Source organism: Oryx dammah, unplaced genomic scaffold (assembly GCF_014754425.2).
Source record: "Oryx dammah isolate SB20612 unplaced genomic scaffold, SCBI_Odam_1.1 HiC_scaffold_28, whole genome shotgun sequence".
NCBI classification, from domain to species: Eukaryota; Metazoa; Chordata; class Mammalia; order Artiodactyla; family Bovidae; genus Oryx; species Oryx dammah.
Genome location: NW_024070212.1, coordinates 85,405,594 through 85,427,621, shown reverse-complemented (window position 1 = coordinate 85,427,621; position 22,028 = coordinate 85,405,594). Strand labels below are relative to the sequence as shown.

Genomic DNA, 22,028 nt, shown 5'->3' with positions numbered 1-22,028 from the left:
CAAATTTGGAAAACTCAGCAGTGGCCACAGGACTGGAAAAGGTTAGTTTTCATTCCAATCCCAAAGAAAGGCAATGCCAAAGAATGCTCAAACTACTGCACAATTGCACTCATCTCACATGCTAGTAAAGTAATGCTCAAAATTCTCCAAGCAGGCTTCAACAGTACGTGAACTGTGAATATCCAAATGTTCAAGCTGGTTTTAGAAAAGGCAGAGGAACCAGAGGTCAAATTGCCAACATCTGTTGGATCATAGAAAAAGCAAGGGAGTTCCAGAAAACCTTCTACTTCTGTTTTATTGACTGCAACAAAGCCTTTGACTGTGTGGATCATAAGAAACTGGAAAATTCTGAAAGAGATGGGGAATGCCAGACCACCTTACCCTGAGAAATCTGCATGCAGGTTAAGAAGCAACAGTTAGAACTGGATATGGAACAACAGACTGGTTTTAAATCAGGAAAGGAGTTCATCAAGGCTATATATCGTCACCCTGCTTATTTAACTTATATACAGAGTACATCAAGTAAAATGCTGGCCTGGATGAAGCATAAGCTGGAATCAAGATTGCTGGGAGAAATACCAATAACCTCAGATATGCAGATGACATCACCCTTATGGCAAAGCGAAGAGGAACTAAAGAGCCTCTTGATGAAAGTGAAAGAGAGTGAAAAAGTTGGCTTAAAACTCAACATTCAGAAAACTAAGATCATGGCATCTACTCCCATCACTCCATGGCAAATAGATGGGGAAACAGTGGAAATAGTGACAGATTTTCTTTTGGGGGCCTCCAAAATCACTGCAGATGGTGATGGCAGCCATGAAATTAAAAGACGCTTACTCCTTGGAAGAAAAGTTATGACCAACCTAGACAGAATATTAAAAAGCAGAGACATTACTTTGCCAACAAAGCTCTGTCTAGTCAAAGCTATGCTTTTTCCATATAGAGTTGGACTATTAAAAAAAAGCTGAGTGCAGAAGAATTGATGCTTTTGAACTGTGGTGTTGAAGACTCTTGAGAGTCCCTTGGACTGCAAGGAGATCCAACCAGTCAATCCTAAATAAAATCAGTCCTGAATGTTCATTGGAAGAACTGATGCTGAAGCTGAAACTCCAGTACTTCGGCCACCTGATGCAAAGAACTGACTCACTGGAAAAAACTGACACTGGGAAAGGTTGAAGGCAGGAGGCGAAGGGGACAGTAGAAGATGAGGGCTGGATGGCATCTCCGACTCGAAGGACATGAGTTTGTGTAAGCTCCGGGAGTTGGTGGTGGACAGAGAGGCCTAGCGTGCTGTAGTCCATGGGGTCGCTAAGGGTGGGACATGACTGAGAGACTAAACTGAACTGAACATTTCACTAGGTCTCACTGATAAAATAATGACCTGGAGGGGTGGAGGGAAGACCTAGAGGACAGGACCTGAGGGAAGAAGTAACTCGGGTATCCAGAAGAAGCTAATTCCAAAATGCAGCAGTGAGTGCCAGAACCTGAGATGGGAGAGTCGTGTTCCAGAGAGTGAGGAAGCCAGGACAGCTGCAGCAGAGTGGGTGTGCGGCAGGTGCAGATCGTGTGGGATCTCATGGGTCAGGGAAGGGATCTGGGTCTTCCCCTGAGTGAGCCTGCTTCTGACATCTGAGGGGTCCATGGCAAGAATGCAAACGGAGGCTCAGACACCATATATTTAAATATCTAAAATGACTACATAAAAATGTTCTGTTCTACTCTGAGGAACAGACAATCAAAATGATGATGATGGCCAAACACAAAATTAGCATCCCTGAATTTCACTGTAAGGCTGCAGGGAGCCTACTCTGGCTGCTGCCACTGGCCTGCTGTCCACTCCCCTCTCCAACCACTGCCCACCTGGCACTAAGAAGAACCTTGTGTGCACGTGTCCAAGGGAAGAGGTCCACACAGGCCCTGGAAACAGACTCCAAAGGATCTGGGTGAGGAGTTCCATTATCCCAAATGATGACAGCATAGGTTCTTAAAAGGGACTATTCCCTTAGGTCTCACAGGAGAGGAGGGCATACAACCAGAGGCAAGTCAGAAAAGGATCTTTTTAAATGGCTGAGGCCAGGGCAAGAGCTTGGGTCTAGGACTCTGACTCTGAATGGGGCTGTGAGTTACCAAAATAGAGGAAAAAGCACTGAAGTGAAATTCTTTGGTGACAGAGGTCTTGTCTGAATTTTCTTTGTATCTCACAATATGACAGAATGTGATATGTACTCAGTGTTAAGTAAATGTTTGTTAAACTGAACTGAAAAAAGAAAAACAATGTTTCCCAGCTACAGCACTAAAGTAAACAGAAATTCAGACCCTCAGCCAAATGGTGACCTACTGTCCAAACAAGGATACCTTTGAGAGTGAAAGGAAATGCTATTTAAGTAAGATTTACACCAAGACATCAGGCACAAACTGACTGTCCTGGCAAAACTGGGACATACTACTCTTGCTTTAACTCCTTTATAACCAGGCTGATGTTCTTTCCCAAGTGAGAAGCCATTCTGTCATGGCTGCTACATCACAGGCCCAAGGCCTTCCCAGGTGTCAGTAAAGGCCCTAGTGTGGGGTTCAGCAGGTAACGGGTGGTACAACTGAGTTTAACAATGAGAGATGTGAAAAAGCAAACAAAGAGAAGAGAATACCATCTCCAGTAGTCTTTTATATTCAGAAAAAGCTCTTCTCTTTCCCTTACTCTACTCAATACTTTTGCCTTCAACAGAAACCTAGAACACAATACTGAGTCAAGTGCTAGGTACACCCAAATCAGAACAAACAGGCATGATCCCTGCCCTCAAGCAATTCACTTTGCATTTCCCCATTACTGGGCTTGTGAATAGTTTCCATAGTTTTGTTTTATGTGGCTTTTATAAGTTACCCTGCTATGAAAATCTTTGTTTAAAAAAAAAAAAAGATGTTATTTTCTAACCTCCAGTTGGGAAGGAAAATTCCTCAAAATAAAATGATCTGATCTAAAGCATAAGAACAGAGTGTAATTTTTGTGATACAGGACCAGACTGCTTTCACCAGGAAGGGTTTATCACCTTATAATGTCATCAGCATACAATCATATCTGACCTAATCCATTTAAGAGTGCATGATTTCTATCTAGATAACCACATAATTTCAAACCTCAGAATTCTTAGAAATCATGCGTTAAATTTTACAGAGAAGAAAATTGAACCCTAGAGAGGAAACAAAACACTGCCTACTATTTGTTTACTTACTTGTAATTGCCAGAACTTGGAAGCAACCAGGATGTCCTTTGGTAGGTGAACAAGCAGACAACAGAATATTATTCAGCACCAATAAGAAAAATCTTCAAGCCATAAAAAGCCATAGAGAAACCTTAAATGCATGTTTTTAAGAGGGGAAAAAAAAGCCAATCTGTAAAGGCTACATAGTGTGTGATTCCAGTTATATATGTGACATTCAGAAAAATGCAAAACTATGGAGACACTAAAAAGATCCTTGTTTGTTAGGACGCAGGAGGGAGACAAGGATGAATAGACAGAGCAAAGACTATTTTTAGGGTAATGAAACCTACACTATGTAGTACTATAAAGATAAATACATGTCATTATACATTTGTCAAAACACCACCAAATGTACAACTAAGAGTGACCCCTAATGTAAACTGTGGACTTTGGCTATAATAATGGTGGCAATGTACGTTCATCTATTGTAACAAATGTACCACTCTGGTGCAGGATTTTGATAGAAGGGGAGGATGTGCCCACATGGAAGCAAGAGGTAGTTGGGAAATTGTACCTTCCATTCAATTTTGTTATGAACCTAAGATGTGTCTTAAAAACAAAACTATCTTTTTCAAAAGCTGGCATGGAAGTAATCCCAGGTGGCACTAGTGGTAAAGAACCCGTTTGCCAATGCAGGAGATATAAGAGATGAGGTTTGATCCCTGGATTGGGAAGATCTCCTGGAGAAGGGCATGGCAACCCACTCCAGTATTCTTGCCTGCAGAATCCTATGGACAGAGGCGCCTGGCAGGCTACAGTCTAAGGGGCCTCAAAGAGTCAGGTATGACTGAAGCCACTTAGCACAGCACAGCACATGGAAAAGCAAAAAGGTTTAGAAAAAAGGAATTAGAACCCACTTTTGTTGTTTTGTTTTTTATACTTCTGCATTACATGTACTAATGGTTTCTTTTTCTTTCTTTTTTTTTTTTTTTTTGCACATTATGTTTCCTGAGTAATCCTTTACTGAACAAAATGAACTTCAGCAACATCTGAGCTACATTTCCTTAACTGCTAGAAAAACTATATATACTTCATAAAGGTTTATATTAGTATTTCTTCACACATCAACTATTTTTCTCCTCTACCTATCAAGCAGAATCCTGTTACAGACCACATATATTTTCATCAAGTCTTCATCTGTTTTGCATAGTAAGATTTTTATCACATATGTTGGTAAAACATTCTTTTTTTTCACCTTCCTTTCCACATTTATTTTATTATGCTTTGTGGTATCAACACTTTTTATTTTTTATAAATTCAAATCTTATTTAATATGCCTTCCTCTCTTAAAGTAAGCAATGCTTTCCTACTATATAACTAGAATATGCCTTTTCCCTTACTTTGTTTTCTGTATTTAACTCCATGCACTGCACATAATAGTACTTAATAAATGCAAGCTGAATTTTAAACAAACATTTAGAGAACACAAGCTATGAATAAATCATTATGATAAATGTCATAGAAAAAACATTCTTAAGAGTTTTTACAGCCTAAGAGAAAGCAGGAATGTCTTCACATAAGAATATACAGTTCTAAGAATCCCATGGAAGACCTAGCATTAAATATGGGATTAGCCAGCCTAAAGATGCCTACTAGGAGTGAAAGAAACTAACATTCACCATTCATTTTCTATGTGTCTTGCCCTGTGCCAGGTGTTTTATCTGAATTGGTGTTATGATATGAACTACTTTGAAATCCTGGGCTCAGTGTTAAATACTTATCACTAAAGTATCTTATAGTGGAGGGAGGGCAGGAGAAAGTTTCCCTTTCTTAGGCCAAGAGGGAAGGAGGCGTGATCTCCCCACAAATACATAAAACATTCATTAAACATCCAGGAGAGACTGCTATCTCAGTTTCCTTCTCACATCTCTTTATGTCTCTTGTATTGGCAGGCAGGCTCTTTACTACTAGCGCTACCTGGGAAGCCACCAGGGTGTTCCCGGTGGCTCAGATGACAAAGAATCCACCTCATCCCCGGGTTGAGAAGATCCTCTGGAGAAGAAGGGAATGGCTACCCACTGAGGTATTCTTGCCTGGAGAACCCCTTGGACAGAGGAGCCTGGTGGGCTGGAGTCCACAGGGTTGCAAAGAACTGGACACAACTGGAGCAACTAAGCACGCACACAGTAAAGAAGAAAATAAACACTCGTTTCCAAGCATTTAGTTTCTAATGTCCATTAAATCTTATTTTTGTACTATTCAACTCGATTCTCTGTTAATTTCTTTACGTGATCTTTGGTTTTCTAAGAAGAGCAGGGTGCAAGCTATAATCACAATCCTATATATTGTTAAATAGCAAGCTAAACTATATAGTTTATCTAATTCTCAAGCATCAGTGAATTTGGAAAGTGTACTACTGCTACTGAGTACTTCACTGACACTTTGTTGCATGTGTTTCATTTATTAAGGGATCTTTCATCATAAAAGGGGTTTCCCAGGTGGTGCAGTGGCAGAGAATCTGTCAATGCAGGACACGTGGATTTGATCCCTGGGTCAGGAAGATCCCATGGAGTAGGAAATGGCAACCCACTCCAGTATTCTTGCCTGGAAAATTCCATGGACAGCTGAGCCTGGTAGGCTACAGTCTATGGAGTCAAAAAGAGTCAGACACGACTGAGTGACTGAGCACACACCATCTTAAAAGCAAGAAAAGCTGGTTTGGCTAGACACCATAGCAAAATGGATACGTTCCACTGGCTTTTGTTTGGTTGGTTTTGTTCCATTCCCCTCTAAACTCTTACACTTCTCCAAAGTCTGAAAAGTAAGATCCAAAGTCTCTTTAAGTGTTTTTAAAATTTCTCTTTATACCATGGCATCTTGTAAAAGCCTGTCTTTGCAATGAAGGGCAAACATTTGATAAATGTATGTATCTACGTCTGTTCACGTCAGGTTTCTCTTGCATGATGCTCTGGGATTCTTCTAAAAACTTATCCTGAGAAATGTTATCTAAATTAAAAATGTGACATAGAAACAAGTTAAAGAAATGTCTTTTGTCTTGTCAAAAGACAAAACAAATGACCCTTACCACTGTTATATGCAGCTTGGGTTTCCTTGTGTCTTCAATACTCTTCCATTTTTTAAACACTTTTTTTAGCTTCGGATGTTTTAATTTGGTTGTGCTACGTATGTTGCTCTATCTCCAAGCATCAATAAGTCTTTGCTCTGGAGCATCAGTTCTGCTCTTTGCAACAGCTACTCTACAGTATTCACAAGTGAAATAACTTTTTGAAGTGGGTCTGTCTTACATTTGTAAAGTCATTCTTTCTTCTTCCTGTCACTTTCCATGTAGCTGAATCAGCCTTATCACGCAGCTTTACATGGTGCTGCCTCTCCATGTGCTCACTAGCTAAGTTGTGTCCAACTCTTTTGTGACCCCATGGACTGCAGCACTCCAGGCTCCTCTGTCCATGGGATTTCCCAGGCAAGAATACCGGAGTGAGTTGCCATTTCCTCTTCTAGGGTATCTTCCTGCCCCAGGGATCAAACCCAAGTCCTCTGCATTGGCAGGAAGACTGTTTACCACTTGAGCCACCAGGGAAGCATCTCTGATGAAGTTAATTTTTTAAATTAGCTTGAGATTTGAGATTTGGTTTTGTTTTTTTAGTTTTTCTATTATTTAAAATTTATCTTATTTGAGGAAAATGGGCATTTGGGGGGCTTTGGTTTTTGTCGTTAATGCTAGATTTAGTTGAGATGAAGATCTTTGCGGTATTATTAATGGAGGACTCTCAGATACTACCTATTTATTAAATATCAATACAATTATCTGTGACCAACCTTCCTTTCAACTCTTATGTACTCATTATCATTGTGATTTAAAAGAAAAAAAAAAAAAAAACTCTCTTACCTACGTCTTAAATCTACTCTTAAATAAGAGAAAAATGTGCCTGCAACATCTTTTGTTCCATTAGAGCTGACGTGGCTGTTCTGAGTTCCTTCTTCACTGTTCTACATAGGTAGATTCCTCCTAAAGACACACGGGGCTTACCTGCTGGCTCAGACAGTAAAGAATCTGCCTGCAATGCAGGAGACCTGGGTTTGATCCCTAAGGTGGGAATATGCCCTGGGGAGAAGAAAATGGCTACCTATCCACTCTTGTATCCTTGCCTGGAGAATTCTGTGGACAGAGGAGCCTGGTGGGCTACAGTCCATAAAGTCGCAAAGAGTCAAACACGACTGAAGCAACTAACACTTTTACTTTCTGAAGACACCACCAGCTTAGCCTTTGGAGAGAGAGGAGGATATTTCTTCAATTAAAGACACTTCTCAGGTTGCTGAAGAACTGGATCTTTGGCAGAGTGCCATATCACCACCTCACAATCACTTGCTGGCTACGAGGGGGAAAACCACATTCCCAAAGGAGGGGTTACAGTATCACCCTCCAGACCCTCTGATCAAATGCGACATGACTGAACATGGAACAGCCAGATTAAAAGACTCCTGATGTGAAGCCATATGAAGTATAACTGCACCACCTATAAAATATTCTTGCCAAAATTTAACTTCCACTTATAAGCATACAGAAAAAGAAGCTAGTCAAGGCCACAAAGAAACAATCAGATAAACCTAGAATGTGGGTCTAAATTTATTCAACACGTCAATAACATGTTTAAAAATAAAACAAAGGGCAGGGAGACTGTTCTAAAATCACAGACTTAAGGGACAAAGCAGGGAAATGCTATATGGATTTGTTGGATCATGCTTTGAATAAACTAATTATAGAACTATATTTGGGGGCCATATTTGAGTATATAAAGGATATTTAACTTTATTAAGGGGAAATTACTTAATTTTCTTAGCTATGATGATGGTATGATTACAGAAGAAAACAGTACTACTTTCTAAAATACATAGTGAAGTATTAGGAGGGAAAGCCCTCATGTGTAAGTTTTGCATTAAAATACTTCAGGGTAAAGAAATAAGAGAAGGGGCAAACGAAGCAAATGTATAAAAAATTACTACTACTGAATGTGAGTGAAAATGGGGGTTCATAAATTATTTAAATTATTCTCTATCTTTATGTTTTAACATTTTTACCATCAAAAATAAAACTAAAAAACTTTTCTTAAAAAAAAAACACAACCTTTTTTTTCCTATCTTCACTTTTCCTTTGTCATTTTTACACTTCTATAACTTCAACCTTGATTTTGCATCAATATCTTTTAATTCTAAATGGCTCATGAGAGGTTTAAATGTTTTTCCTGAAATATGAAAGCAGTCCCTTTACACCCTCTGAATTTCCAACTCTCTTCCTTAATCTCTGAAGGTAAGCATATACTTTTCAAAAGACCTGAAATTTTAGTTATCAATAACCTCAGTGCAAAAACTCACTAGAAACAAATATAAGAGAAAATAATGAGAATAGAAGGTTACCATACAACAGAAAACACAATACAATGTGTGGCTACTTAAAAATACCCAGAGAAGTTGTTTTTTATTAGTCTGACAGGATGATCTGATCTGGGGTCTACTTGAAAGGTTAACAGAAGACAATAGGAAACAGAGAGAAAAACTGTGAAAGAATTTGAAATGGGTAGTAAACATCATCTGGTGTCCTGCCCAGTGCATCCTTGGGTATTATCTCCGTCTTTAATGGCCTTAGAGCTATTTTACCACACTGTAAGCTGTAGAAAACTTAACACACTGTAAATGATACTTGTCCACAGAAAAGGAAATGAACTATATCTGTAAAGGTAAAAAAAAAAAGTAAAACAGCAATTACATATGCACAAAAAATAAACTAAGTTCAAAAAAGAAAAAGGAAAGAGAACAGGAAAAAAATTAACGCCAAAGAAGCCTCATGGTTAGGCTAAAAGCCTCCTTTGAAAACAGAAACCAAGACATTTCAAGGGGAAAAAAAAAAATCACCTCCATTTTTTTAAACATGTTTTTCTAAAAATATCATTACTTTTCTCCCCTTTCCTCCCAAAAGCAATTTTTTTCTAATAGCCCATTCATTTAAGCCTCAAGTAGATACACATCAAATGCACCATAATATTTTTTTAAGGTTTTAGACAATGGTACTGTCAGGCTTACTGGTTTTATATGATTCAGAGGCCAATTCAATTACAGTAGCTGCTATGATATTTGCCTTCTTCTCAACACTCTTCATGTCAGACAAAAGGAAATTCTGTAAGGTGAACAGTATGTTTGTGTACACTGGCCAACAACGACATTTCACTTCAATGTTAAACACTCTCATATTTTCTCCTTATGAGATGTATAATATTAATGATTTATGCATTTACTTTGTCCAATTATAAATATGTAAGAATGATTTACACGTGAGTTAAAATCCCCAGCTTCCTGAAAGTTTAAAGAATCTGAAATAAAATGAGATTAAAATGAATGCATTTATGGTCTGCCACTGAGTGATTCTTGTACCTAAAAATTAAATGTAGTAAATTTGAAACTCAAGATTTAAAAAACAGTTTACAAATAAAGCTGACATTGAAAGTTCTGAGTATTAAAAAATAAATCATTTTCAAAATTATAATAACGTAACCCCAGACAACTAGTAATTCCAAATTAAGTGCTTTCCCTATATACTCTATTATTCTCTATCCCCTTCCCCATGCCAAGGAAAGGATGACAGAGAGTTGGTGAGAGAAGAAATATAAAAAAATTTAGTATAAATGCTTTCAGTTGTAAAATAAATCCTTCAAGTAAATTTCAACCCCAGGTTATTATACAGTTTTTCTTATTAACATCTACTCATATAGTATAATGATACTTACAGAAAAACATTAAATAAGATATCTCTTTCAAGGACTATGTATGGTACATATAAATTTAAAATTTGAATATAATTTTAAAATTGTCATACTATTAAACATCAACAGGTTGATATAACATCTGTTCTTCAATTTTTCACCCAAGTTGTTATGGTAACGGAATATGTGGGGTATGTGTTTCCTAAATTTAACTGATTATTTCAAGTAAATAAAATTATAACATACCATATCATTAACTACAAATAATATCATTACTATAACTCTTTATTTATCCTTTTTAAATACTAGTGGATCACAGGACTATATTTAACTAAAGGCATTTACACATGCATTATCTAAGCATTCACATTTTTTAAAAAAGCAAGGATATTTTCTTCCAATCTAGAGGCTTGATTTAGAAACAAAACACAAAAAGGAACTGGCTTATTTTCTGAACAATATACTAAACTAAAACACTCCAAAATTACATGATTATACTGTTTTGTAGGAGCTGTAGATCACACTCTTTTCAAATACAACACAGATCCTGTTACTCCTCTAGTCCTCAGCTCAAAACACTCCACTGAGGCTCTCTTCAGTCATGTCTGACTCTGTGTGACCCTATGGACTGTAGCCCACCAGGCTCCTCAGTCCATGGAATTCTCCAGGCAAGAATACTAGAGTGTGTTGCTATGCCCTCCTCCAGGGGATCTTTCTGACCCAGGGATGGAACCTGAGTCCCCTTCAACTCCCGCACTGCAGGCAGACTCTGTATCACTGAGCCACCAGGGAAGCCCCCACTGCTGCTCTATCTCTGAGCAAAACCTAGCCCCCCACCTTTTTTTTTTTTTTGGTGGGCCTATAAAACCTGCTTCCTCCACCTTCCCTTGTTTAACCCCAAGCAGCTACATTGGTTTCTTTGCTGGTCCTCAAACATAGCTGGCTCACTCCTGCTCAAGGACTTGTACTTACTATTCCCTCTGCCTGGACACTCCTCCTCCCAGGAAGCTACCTGACTCACTCTTTCCCTTATTTCAAGTCTTCCTTCAAATACCTTCTTCCCAGTGAAACCTTCTCTGACCCAACCCCATTTCACACAGCTATTCCAGCAACCATGACTACCTCTGCTCACACATTACCTATCTGCTATGGAATGAACTGTGTCATCCAGGAATGCGTATGTTGAGCCTCTAATTCCCAATGTGATAGTATTTAGAGATGCGGCCTCTGGGAGGTAATGTTTAGATGAGGTCATGAGGGTATGACCCTTGTGATGGAACAGTGCCTCCTAAGAGGAAGAGACACAAACAGCAACCACTCTTTCTATACCACGTGGGACACAGCAAGAAGACAGCTATATACAAGACACGGAGAGAGACCTGACCAGAAACTGAGCGGGCCAGAGCCTTATTATTGAACTTCCAGCCCTCAGAATTGAGAAAAGTGTATTTCTGCTGCTTAAGGCAGAACCCTGATCTTGTACTTTTAGCCTTCAAATCTGTGAATAAATTAATTTCTGTTGCTTAACTGGAAAAGGTCAGTTTTCATTCCAATCCCAAAGAAAGGCAATGCCAAAGACTGCTCAAACTACCGCACAATTGCACTCATCTCACATGCTAGTAAAGTAATGCTCAAAATTCTCCAAGCCAGGCTCCAGCAATATGTGAACCATGAACTCCCTGATGTTCAAGCTGGTTTTAGAAAAGGCAGAGGAACCAGAGATCAAATTGCCAACATCAGCTAGATCATGGAAAAAGCAAGAGAGTTCCAGAAAAACATCTATTTCTGCTTTATTGACTATGCCAAAGCCTTTGACTGTGTGGATCACAATAAACTGTGGAAAATTCTTCAAGAGATGGGAACACCAGACCACCTAACCTGCCTCTTGAGAAATCTGTATGCAGGTCAGGAAGCAACAGTTAGAACTGGACATGGAACAACAGGCTGGTTCCAAATAGGAAAAGGAGTACGTCAAGGCCCTATATTGTCACCCTGCTTATTTAACTTCTATGCAGAGTACATCATGAGAAACGCTGGGCTGGAAGAAGCACAAGCTGGAATCAAGATTGCTGGGAGAAATATCAATAACCTCAGATATGCAGATGACACCACTCTTATGGCAGAAAGTGAAGAGGAGCTAAAAAGCCTCTTGATGAAAGTGAAAGAGGAGAGTGAAAAAGTTGGCTTAAAGCTCAACATTCAGAAAACGAAGATCATGGCATCCGGTCCCATCACTAAATGGGAAATAGACAGGGAAACAGTGGAAACAATGTCAGACTTTATTTTGGGGGGCTCCAAAATCACTGCAGATGGTGACTGCAGCCATGAAATTAAAAGATGCTTACTCCTTGGAAGAAAAGTTATGACCAACCTAGAGAGCATATTCAAAAGCAGAGACATTACTTTGCCGACTAAGGTCCGTCTAGTCAAGGCTATGGTTTTTCCAGTAGTCATGTATGGATGTGAGAGTTGGACTGTGAAGAAGGCTGGGCGCCGAAGAATTGATGCTTTTGAACTGTGGTGTTGGAGAAGACTCTTGAGAGTCCCTTAGACTGCAAGAAGATCCAACCAGTCCATTCTGAAGGAGATCAGCCCTGGGATTTCTTTGGAAGGAATGATGCTAAAGCTGAAACTCCAGTACTTTGGCCACCTCATGCGAAGAGTTGACTCATTGGAAAAGACTCTGATGCTGGGAGGGATTAGGGGCAGGAGGAGAAAGGGACGACCGAGGATGAGATGGCTGGATGGCATCACGGACTCGATGGACATGAGTCTGAGTGAACTCCGGGAGTTGGTGATGGACAGGGAGGCCTGGCGCGCTGCGACTCATGGGGTCACAAAGAGTTGGACCCGACTGAGCAACTGAACTGAACTGAACTGAAGCCACCAAGTCTATGGATTTTGTTATGGCAGCCCAAGATAATACACAATTCCTCCTTCTTTATTTCCCTCCCTTATACTTATTACTGACTAACATGCAATATATTGGTGATTTATTCTGTATATTACTAACTTATTCTATTCACTGTCTCTCACCCTTTACTGCCAAATAAACTTCCTGCGGGCAGGTGATTTTGTCTATTTTGGTCACAACACCTACAATACCTATAATCTAGCACGTAAGAGGTAATCAATAAATATTTGTTGAAAAATGCATCAAATATAGATTTAAAACATCATAAACATTAATATGCTATGGTAAGACAATACACTTCTGTAATGATCTACAGGAAAACAATAAAAAAGAAAAACATACAATCATTAATAACTTAAATTTTAAAACATCAAAGTTACCAAGATTTGTATTCTCAGAGGACCAAGGAACCTCATTTTCCTGACTTTCTTGGTCTTTTCTCTTCCTACAAACCTAATCTACTACAGATTCTTCCTCCTGCCAATTAAGCATGGACTCTACCTAACACAGCTAAGTGTCCAGGAGCATTTCCTTTGCTTACTTCCTAAGTGAACTCACTCACTCTCACCACTTTAACTACCACCATTTCCTGGTGATTTTGAAATCCTCATCTCGGACCAAGACACCTCTGCACACTGGTGCTATATTCCCAACCACCCTTTAGAGGTACATCACTGTCTGAAATGGCAAAGGACAGGAGCTTTAGGTGGAACCCAACACAGTCCTCACTTTAGTAGGAAAGAAACCTTAAAGAAAATCTAACCCAAAAAACATAGTCTCTAAGAGGACACAGACTCACATAATCCCATATATTGCCTGAGGAATCGTTTTCTTTCATTACAGAAATTAGACCTATGATAGTAGGGAATTCCTATCTCTGAATTATGACTATGTATTCTAATTAACAATATACTCTTGTACTATCAGTTTCACTTCAACCACTGAATTACTCCCAATATTGTAGTAGAGTTTTATTACCTTCAAATTGAATTTAATCACTTGGGGGGAAAAATACAAGAAATTATATGAGGTTTTCAAATTAAGCTTCTGAACTAGAATAGTTTATTTTTAGAAGAAAAATATCTCTTAATTTTTTTCTTCGTCACTGGCTTCCAAATAATATATCTGTTTCTCCAACCGTTGTTTTTTTTTTTTTCATACTCACTACTCAATTCATTATTATTTTAAAGACTTTTCTAAAGAACATTTACTACTTCTTTAAAGATCCTTACGTATCTGATGATGAAACAAAGACCTGGAATTTACGCCCAGCTTCAGATAAAAGATAGGTAGAACTCATTACCCAATTTAAGCAAACCATGTATTTTTAGAATTTCATTAAGCAAAAAGCAAAGGAAATTCTAAGAGAAAACCATACGGTTATTACGGATTTAGAGATAGGTTGAGCCACTCCCAGGGTAGTATGAGGTTCCTGGGTCTGGGGTGCCACTAAGAAGACTCTCAGAGTCAGTGCTCTTCAACACAAATCAGTTACTTATGAAACTGATTCTCCCAGTCCCATGCTCTCTCAAGGTGAATAACTACTACACATTGTATCAAGTAAATTTCACTGCTCTTTCTTTCTCACTTTTTTTCCCTTAAAGTTAAGAGTATAAATGAAATGTATTTAGGATAGGTCTCAATAACCTATGTCTGGCTGACCCAGTGCTCATAAAAGGCATAAAGTAACCTCAAAATATCAACAAATCCAGTCATCATTCTTTTCAAAATACATCCAAAATCTGACCATTTCTCTCCCACTCTTCTGCCTCCATCATCTCTTACCAGGATTACTGCAAGAGCCTCTTAAATAGGCTTCCTGATTCCACCCTTGCTCCCCTATAGTCCACAAAAGAGACCCAGTGATCACTATAAAACACTTGAGCCAGATCAAGCCTCCTCTGCTCAAAGCCCTCACTTAGCTTCCCATATCACTTGAAATAAGAATCAAGACCTTACAGTGGTTTAAAAGACCCCTCACATCTCAACCATTCTCCCTTCCCTTACTCCTTTCAGCCGCAATGTCTTGCTATTCCTTGAATATACCAAGCAAGCACAGTCTCACTTCCGGTCCTGGGCATTAGCTGCTTCCTCAGCCTTTGAAGACTCTTCCTCCAGATATCCACAGGACTTGCTCCCCTGCTTCTTTCCAGATTCTGTGTATTAAGGTCTTCCCTGACAAACAAACATTGACTAGTATACCTTCTGTTGCCCAGGCCTCTCTCCCACCTTTCATCTGCTTTGTTTTTCTGCAACGTGCTTGACATACTATATGTATGTTTGTTGGCTTATTATTTGCATTTCTTACCTAGAATGTTAGCTCTAAGAAAACAAGAGGCTGTTTTGTTCCTTGCTCACTCCCCGGCACAATACAACACAGAACAGTACATTAGCAATGAATATTAATAAATGGTGATCACATGAATAAATGAATGAATCTTGTGGTAGTTTCTTACCACAAATAAGAGGCTTACCCCCAAAATAAGGTTATTATTACTACACCAAGTAATAAGGTTATTCTTCCTTCACAATATATACCATTGTATTCTACTTTTCTTATGATAAATAATATTCCTTATTATATTAAGAATAATTTTTTACTTACATCTTAAAATATCAAGACTATGTATTATTTCTTTTGCATCTTTCTTATAGTGGGTACTCAATGTTTGTTCTTCTGAATTTGAAGTCATATTTAAAGAGACGTTTATAATAAATATATCTGTATCTGTTGTATTATCCCTTTAGCAATTAGCCCAAGACTAATTCTTAAATTGGTAATGAATATTCTGCTTTTAAGCAAGTGAGGCAGAAGAGAGGATGTAGGCTGCCTTAGAGATGACTGACATTCATTTTGTACCTATGTGGAAAGCACAGAAAACATTCTGAATATGTTAAATCAAAAGATTTTTAGAAGACAGTGAATACTACTTGGGAGAAAGCCGTTTCAGCTTGATCCATTAATGAATTCTACAAAGGAAAAAAAAAGAGCACACGGCACATACTTTATTCTATCTTTAGAGAGATAACCAGAAAGCAAACTAATCTGAAGGGTTGTTTTTCCTTAAAAAAAAAAAAAAAAAAGAAAAACAAATTCCAGCATCACTACTGGAATTAATACTCAACCCAAAATTTCACATAATTCATTAACTGGTATTTTTAACGATAAGCTTAATTCACTAAGATTATGATCACTATGATGAAAAACATACCTTGACTTTTAGACTTTCACCAAATCAGTTAAAACTAAAAAGTATGATACTAAAAGTGCTAAACCTTGACTGTCATGAAAAGTCAACTATACATAGCTATTTATTCACCAGGACTTGTGGACTAGCAGGATTTTTTACTTTTCAGTGAAATCCTTTGAAAACGGACGGTAATAAAAATAGTTGACAGGCTAGTGCTCTTTTTCTAGGCACAAGAAGTAACAGTATTAAAAATAAATGATACCATAACAATAAAGGCTTGCCTTATGTAGCGTTAGCTCACCTGAGGTATGAGCCTATCCAAGTGCTCAGCTCGATTGCCATGAGAAGGGTGTGTAGATAACCATTCTGGCAACTTGGGATGACCATGGAGGCTTTCTGCAAATTCCATCTGCTGCCAAAACACTGAACTGGCTCTGACGTCCACACAGGCCTAAAACCAAAATTAATAAAAGCACAACGTAAGCTTAGTAATGAGGACATTATTTTAAAATTACCTTTATGTCATTATATTTCTTAAAAATATTTATCATTATCATTTTAATAAACGTAGAATATGCTCACTGCTTAAAAAAAAAAAAAAACTCTAAACAATATGGTAAAGCATCCTCCTCCCTTGCCCTTCCCACTATACAACGTTCACAATAATCCCACTCCCAAGAAGTATGACGGATATTAAGAACATATATTGAGGGCAAAAATCTTTCATACAAATTAAAATTTTTAGGTTTTCATAAAAAGATTTTAAAATCTAATCTGTTAACAAACTATAATAAAGAAAGGTTACCCATCTATACCACCAGAATAATTAGAAGACCTCAAATAAAGACAGTTACACTTTTATATGAAATTCCAATTTTATTTGCATTATATCTTACTACAAAAATGGTTCTGCATTTTAGAATGTAAGATTAAAGTGTTGACTCCAGAAAAAAGTTAATGTTTTTATGCTGTTTGATTCCACCTACTATTAGCATGCATTTACATTTAAAATCAGTCATTCCCTCTTGGAAATCTTTTTTAAAGGATATTAAACCTATACTAAGCAACTGAACTGAACTGAAACCTATACTATAGGTTTTATTTATTGATATTTTTTTGGCTAAAGCTTAACTTTCTCCTTTACAAATTTCTTTTATTGTATTTATGCTTAAGAAGGATTTCACAAGTTTGAAATCAGAGATATTACTCTATGATTTTTTTAATACATCTGTTTACATTTACCTCGTCAATCCACTTGAAGTGAACATTTATGAATGTATGAGTAATGTATTTTTTATATTTATTTACTTTTTAGTTGAAGGATAATTGCTTTACAGAATTTTGTTGTTTTCTGTTAAAGACAGTTATAGTTTTAACTTACACATCAATTTGTCTACTTTTCCTTGAACTTACTGAAGAACATATTTAAGCCATTCAAAACACCTCATAGAAAATGAATCTTTAAAAAAAAGATGGGGTATATAGATTTTGTGTACACATGTGTACAATTCCATCATATATTCATATACATAATACTTATCTATTCATAGATCATTTCTGGAAAGCTATTTAAGAAACATTAATAGTAGCTACCCTAAGAGATAAATGGGGTGTTTGATGATGTAGGAGGAGCAAGACTTTTATTTCTGAAATGTATTAAAGTATATTAATTTTATACTAAAATTTATTTTCTAAATCCTACATAAGGTGATTTAGTAAATATTATTATAAACCTATTCAATTTTTCACACTTCTTAACTTATTTTTCCTATAAAAAGTATCTGGGAGAAATGTGATTATATTGTATTTCCCAACCAGTTTTACTTTTGATTAAAATTATTTTTAAAATTACACTGTATTGACTAAAATGTGCTATCAAAAGCCTTAATGTGCTATCAGCCTTAAAACAGTGCAACTGCGACACACACAAAGACAAACAAAGAACACTGTATGCTAACTTAGACAGTCAGCATCTATGCCACACCATTTTTAATAAGCACCATTAAAGCCATTTTTAAATACTCGGAAAATGGAAAGAAAAAAAATTTGAAATTCAAGTAAGTTTTGGTCAATGTTTAAAGCAACACCATTCTTTTTTTATTGTGGTAAAATACATATACCAAATTTGACCATCTTAACCACTTTTAAGCATACAGCTCAGTGGTACTGAATACATTCACACTGTTGTACAGTCATCTGTACCCATAGCTAGACTCATAACTCTTTTCATCTAGTGAAACTGAAACTCCGTACCTATTAAACAATAACCTCCATTCTTCCCTCCCCTCAGCCCCAGGCAACTACTATTACAATTCCTGTCTTTAAGACTTTGACTACTCTTAAAATACCTCAAATAAGTGGAATCACACAATATTTGTCTTTTTACACCTGGCATTTCACTGGGCATAATGTCCTCAAGGTTCATCCGTGTTATAGCATATTATAGAATTTTCTGCCTTTTTAAGGCTGGATGATATCTCATTGTATGTATGTACCACATTTTGTTTATCCATTCAACAGTCAGTGGGTACTTGGGTTGCTTCCACATTAGCTATTGTGGAAAATGTTGCTATGAACATGGGTGTACAAATATCTTTTCAAGACTGAGCTTTCAATCTTCCAGGGAATATACCCATAAGTGAAGTTGCTGGATCATATGGTAATTTTATTTTAAAATTTTTTCAGAAACCAACATTTCATTTCCATGGTGTCTGGACCATTTTACATTTCCATCCAATTTCTTCATATCCTCGCCAATGCCTGTTATTTTATGTTATTTTGATAAGAGCTTTGCTAATGAATGTGAAGTAGTATCTCATTGCAGTTTTAACTTGCAGTTCCCTAATTATCAGTGGTGTTGAACATCTTTCCATGTGCTTATTGGCAATTCACATAGTTCTTCTCTGGAGAAATGTCTATTCAAGTCTTTTGCCCATTTTTGAATCAAGTTTTTATTGTTGTTGAATTTTAGAAGTTCTCTATATATTCAGATGTTAATCCCTTATCAGATACATGATTTGCAAATATTTCCTCCCATTCTGTGAGTTGTCTCTTTTTACTCTGGGGATAGGGCTTCCCTGGTGGCTCAGGTGGTGAAGAATCTGCTTGAAATGCAGGAGCCCCAGGTTCAATGCCTGGGTTGGGATGATTGCCTGAAGAAAGAAATGGCAACCCACTCCAGTATTCTAGCCTGGAAAATTCCACAGACAGAGGGGCCTGGCGGGCTACAGCCCATAGGGTCACAAAGAGTTGGACACAACAGAGCAACTAACATTCTGTGAATGGTGTCTTTTGATGCAATTTTTTTTAAATTTTCATGAAGTCCAATTTGTCTACTTTTTCTCTTGTCAATGGTGCCTTTGGAGTTATATCTAAGAAATCATTACCAAAACCAATGTTGTGAAGGGTTTGGCACTGTGCTTTTTTTCTAAGAGTTTTTGTTTTAGGTCTTACACTTAGGTCCAAGTTAGTTTTTGTATACAGTGTTAATAAAGGTCCAGCTCCACTTTTTTGTGGAGAAATCTGTATGCAGGTCAAGAAGCAACAGTTAGAACTGGACATGGAACAATGGACTGATTCCAAATTTGGAAAGGAATACATCAAAGCTGCGTATTGTCACCCTGCTTACTTAACTTATACGTAGAGTACATTATGCTTCATGCTGGATTCGATGAAGCACAAGCTGGAATCAAGATTGCAGGGAGAAATATCAATAACCTCAGATATGCAGATGACACCACCCTTATGGCAGAAAGTGAAGAGGAACTAAAGAGCCTCTTGATGTAAGTTAAAGAGGAGAGTGAAAAAGTTGGCTGAAACCTCAACATTCAGAAAACTAAGATCATGGCATCTAAACCCATTTGCCACTTCATGACAAATAGATGGGAAAACAATGGAAACAGTGACAGACTTTATTTTCTTAGGCTCCAAAATCACTACAGATGGCGACTGCAGCCATGAAATTAAAAGATGCTTACTCCTTGGAATAAAAGGTATGACAAGCCTAGACAGCATATTAAAAAGCAGAGACATTACTTTACTGACAAAGGTCCATACAGTCAAAGCTATGGTTTTTCCAGTAGTCATATATGGATGTGAGAGTCAGACTACAAAGAGAGCTGAGTGATAAAGAATTGATGCTTTTGAACTGTGGTGCTGGAGAAGACTCTTGAGAGTCCCTTGGACCGCAAAGAGATCCAACCAGTCCATCCTAAAGGAAATCAGTCCTGAATATTCACTGGAAGGACTGATGCTGAAGCTGAAACTCCAATACTTATGCAAAGAACTGACTCATTGGAAAAGACCCCGATGCTGGGAAAGACTGAAGGCGAGAGGAAAAGGGGACAAAAGAGGATGAGATGGTTGGATGGCATCACTGACTCGATGCACATGAGTTTGAGAAAGCTCCAGGAGCTGGTGATGGACAGGGAAGCCTGGTGTGATGCAGTCCACGGGGTCGCAGAGAGTCGGACGGGACTGAACTGATCCTTTTTTAAGAATTATTTCCTGAAAAGATTGTCCTTTACCCATTTTCCACTTTTGACAAAAAATCATTTGACTATATGCATGATGGTTTAATTCTGGGCTATCTACTCTATTCTACTGGTCTATAAGTCTTTCATACTAACACCACACTGCTTGGACTACTGCACACTTGTACAGCAAGTTTTGAAATCAGGAACCATGAGTCTTCAAGTTTTGTTCTTTTTCAAGGTTGTTTTGGCTGTTTGGTTCCTCAAGACTGTATATGAATTTTAGGATAGGTTTTTCTCTTTTTTCTTTTTTTGGCCATGTCATGTGGCATGTGGAACTTCCCTGATCAGGGACTGAATCTAAAACCCCTGCAGTGGAAATGTGGACTCTTAGCCACTGGATCACCACAGAAGTCTCTAGGATGGGTTTTTGTATTTCTCAAAAAAAAAAAAAAAATCACTGGCATTTTTACAGAGATCACACTGAATTTGTAGATTGGTTTGGGTACTGACATTTTAGCAATATTAGGTTGCACAATCCATAAGCACAGGATGTTTTTCCATTCATTCACGTCTTCTTTAAGTTGTTCCAGAAATGTTTTGTAGTTTTCACCGTACAAGCCTTTTCCCTGCTTAGTTAATTCCCAAGTCTTTTACTCTTACGGGTGCTATTACAAATGGAATTATTTTTGCAGTTTTCCTTTTTAGATTATTCACTGTTCATGAATAGAAATACAACTGGTTTGTGTATGCTGATTTTGTAGTCTGCTACTTATTAGTTTAAACAACTTTTTTGGTAGAGTCTTTAGGATTTTCTACACACATGATCATATCATCTGCAAACAGAAGTAACTTTACTTCTTCTTTTCTAATTTGGATGCTTTCTATTTCTTTTTCTTTTTCTGGCTAAACGTTCCACTACTACTATGTTGAATGGAAGTGAGAGTGGGCATCCCTGTCTTGTTCTTGATCTTAAAGGAAAAGTTTTCAGTCTTTGCTGCTGTGTGTTTTTCACGTATGGTTTTCATTGCAGTGATACAGTTTTCTTTGTGTCTATTTTGTTGCCTATTCCTTATCATGAAAGGGTGCTGAATTTTGTCAAACGTTTTTTCTGTATCAATTAAGATAATCACACAGCTTTTTTCCTTCATTTTGTTGATAATAGCATATCATTGATTAATTTTTGTATATTGACCCATTCTTGCATTCCAGGGATAAATCTCATTTTGCCACAGTGTATAATCCTTGTAATAGGCTTCTGAATTCTATTTGCTAGTATTCTTTTGAGAATCTTTGCACCGATGTTCATATGGGATATTCTTTTCTTGTAGTTCGTCTTTGTCTGGCTTTGATATTAGGATTACACTGGTTTCACAGATAAGTAAGTTTTCTCTCCTCTTCAATCTTATTAGGAAATTTGAGAAGTACTGATATTAATTCTTCTTTAAATATTTGGCAGAATTCATCATTGATGCTATCAG

The 22,028-nt window shown here is 37.5% G+C and overlaps 1 protein-coding gene across 3 annotated transcripts in view; it reads right to left on the bottom strand.

The window, feature by feature from the left end:
• OMA1 (OMA1 zinc metallopeptidase) overlaps positions 1-22,028 on the bottom strand; it is a 63,457-nt gene that overhangs the window by 3,165 nt on the left and 38,264 nt on the right. For all 3 annotated transcript variants that reach the window (XM_040232749.1, XM_040232748.1, XM_040232747.1), the window contains exon 8: positions 16,377-16,526. In XM_040232749.1, coding sequence (XP_040088683.1) covers positions 16,377-16,526 — 150 coding nt within the window. The remainder of the gene's footprint in view (positions 1-16,376; positions 16,527-22,028) is intronic.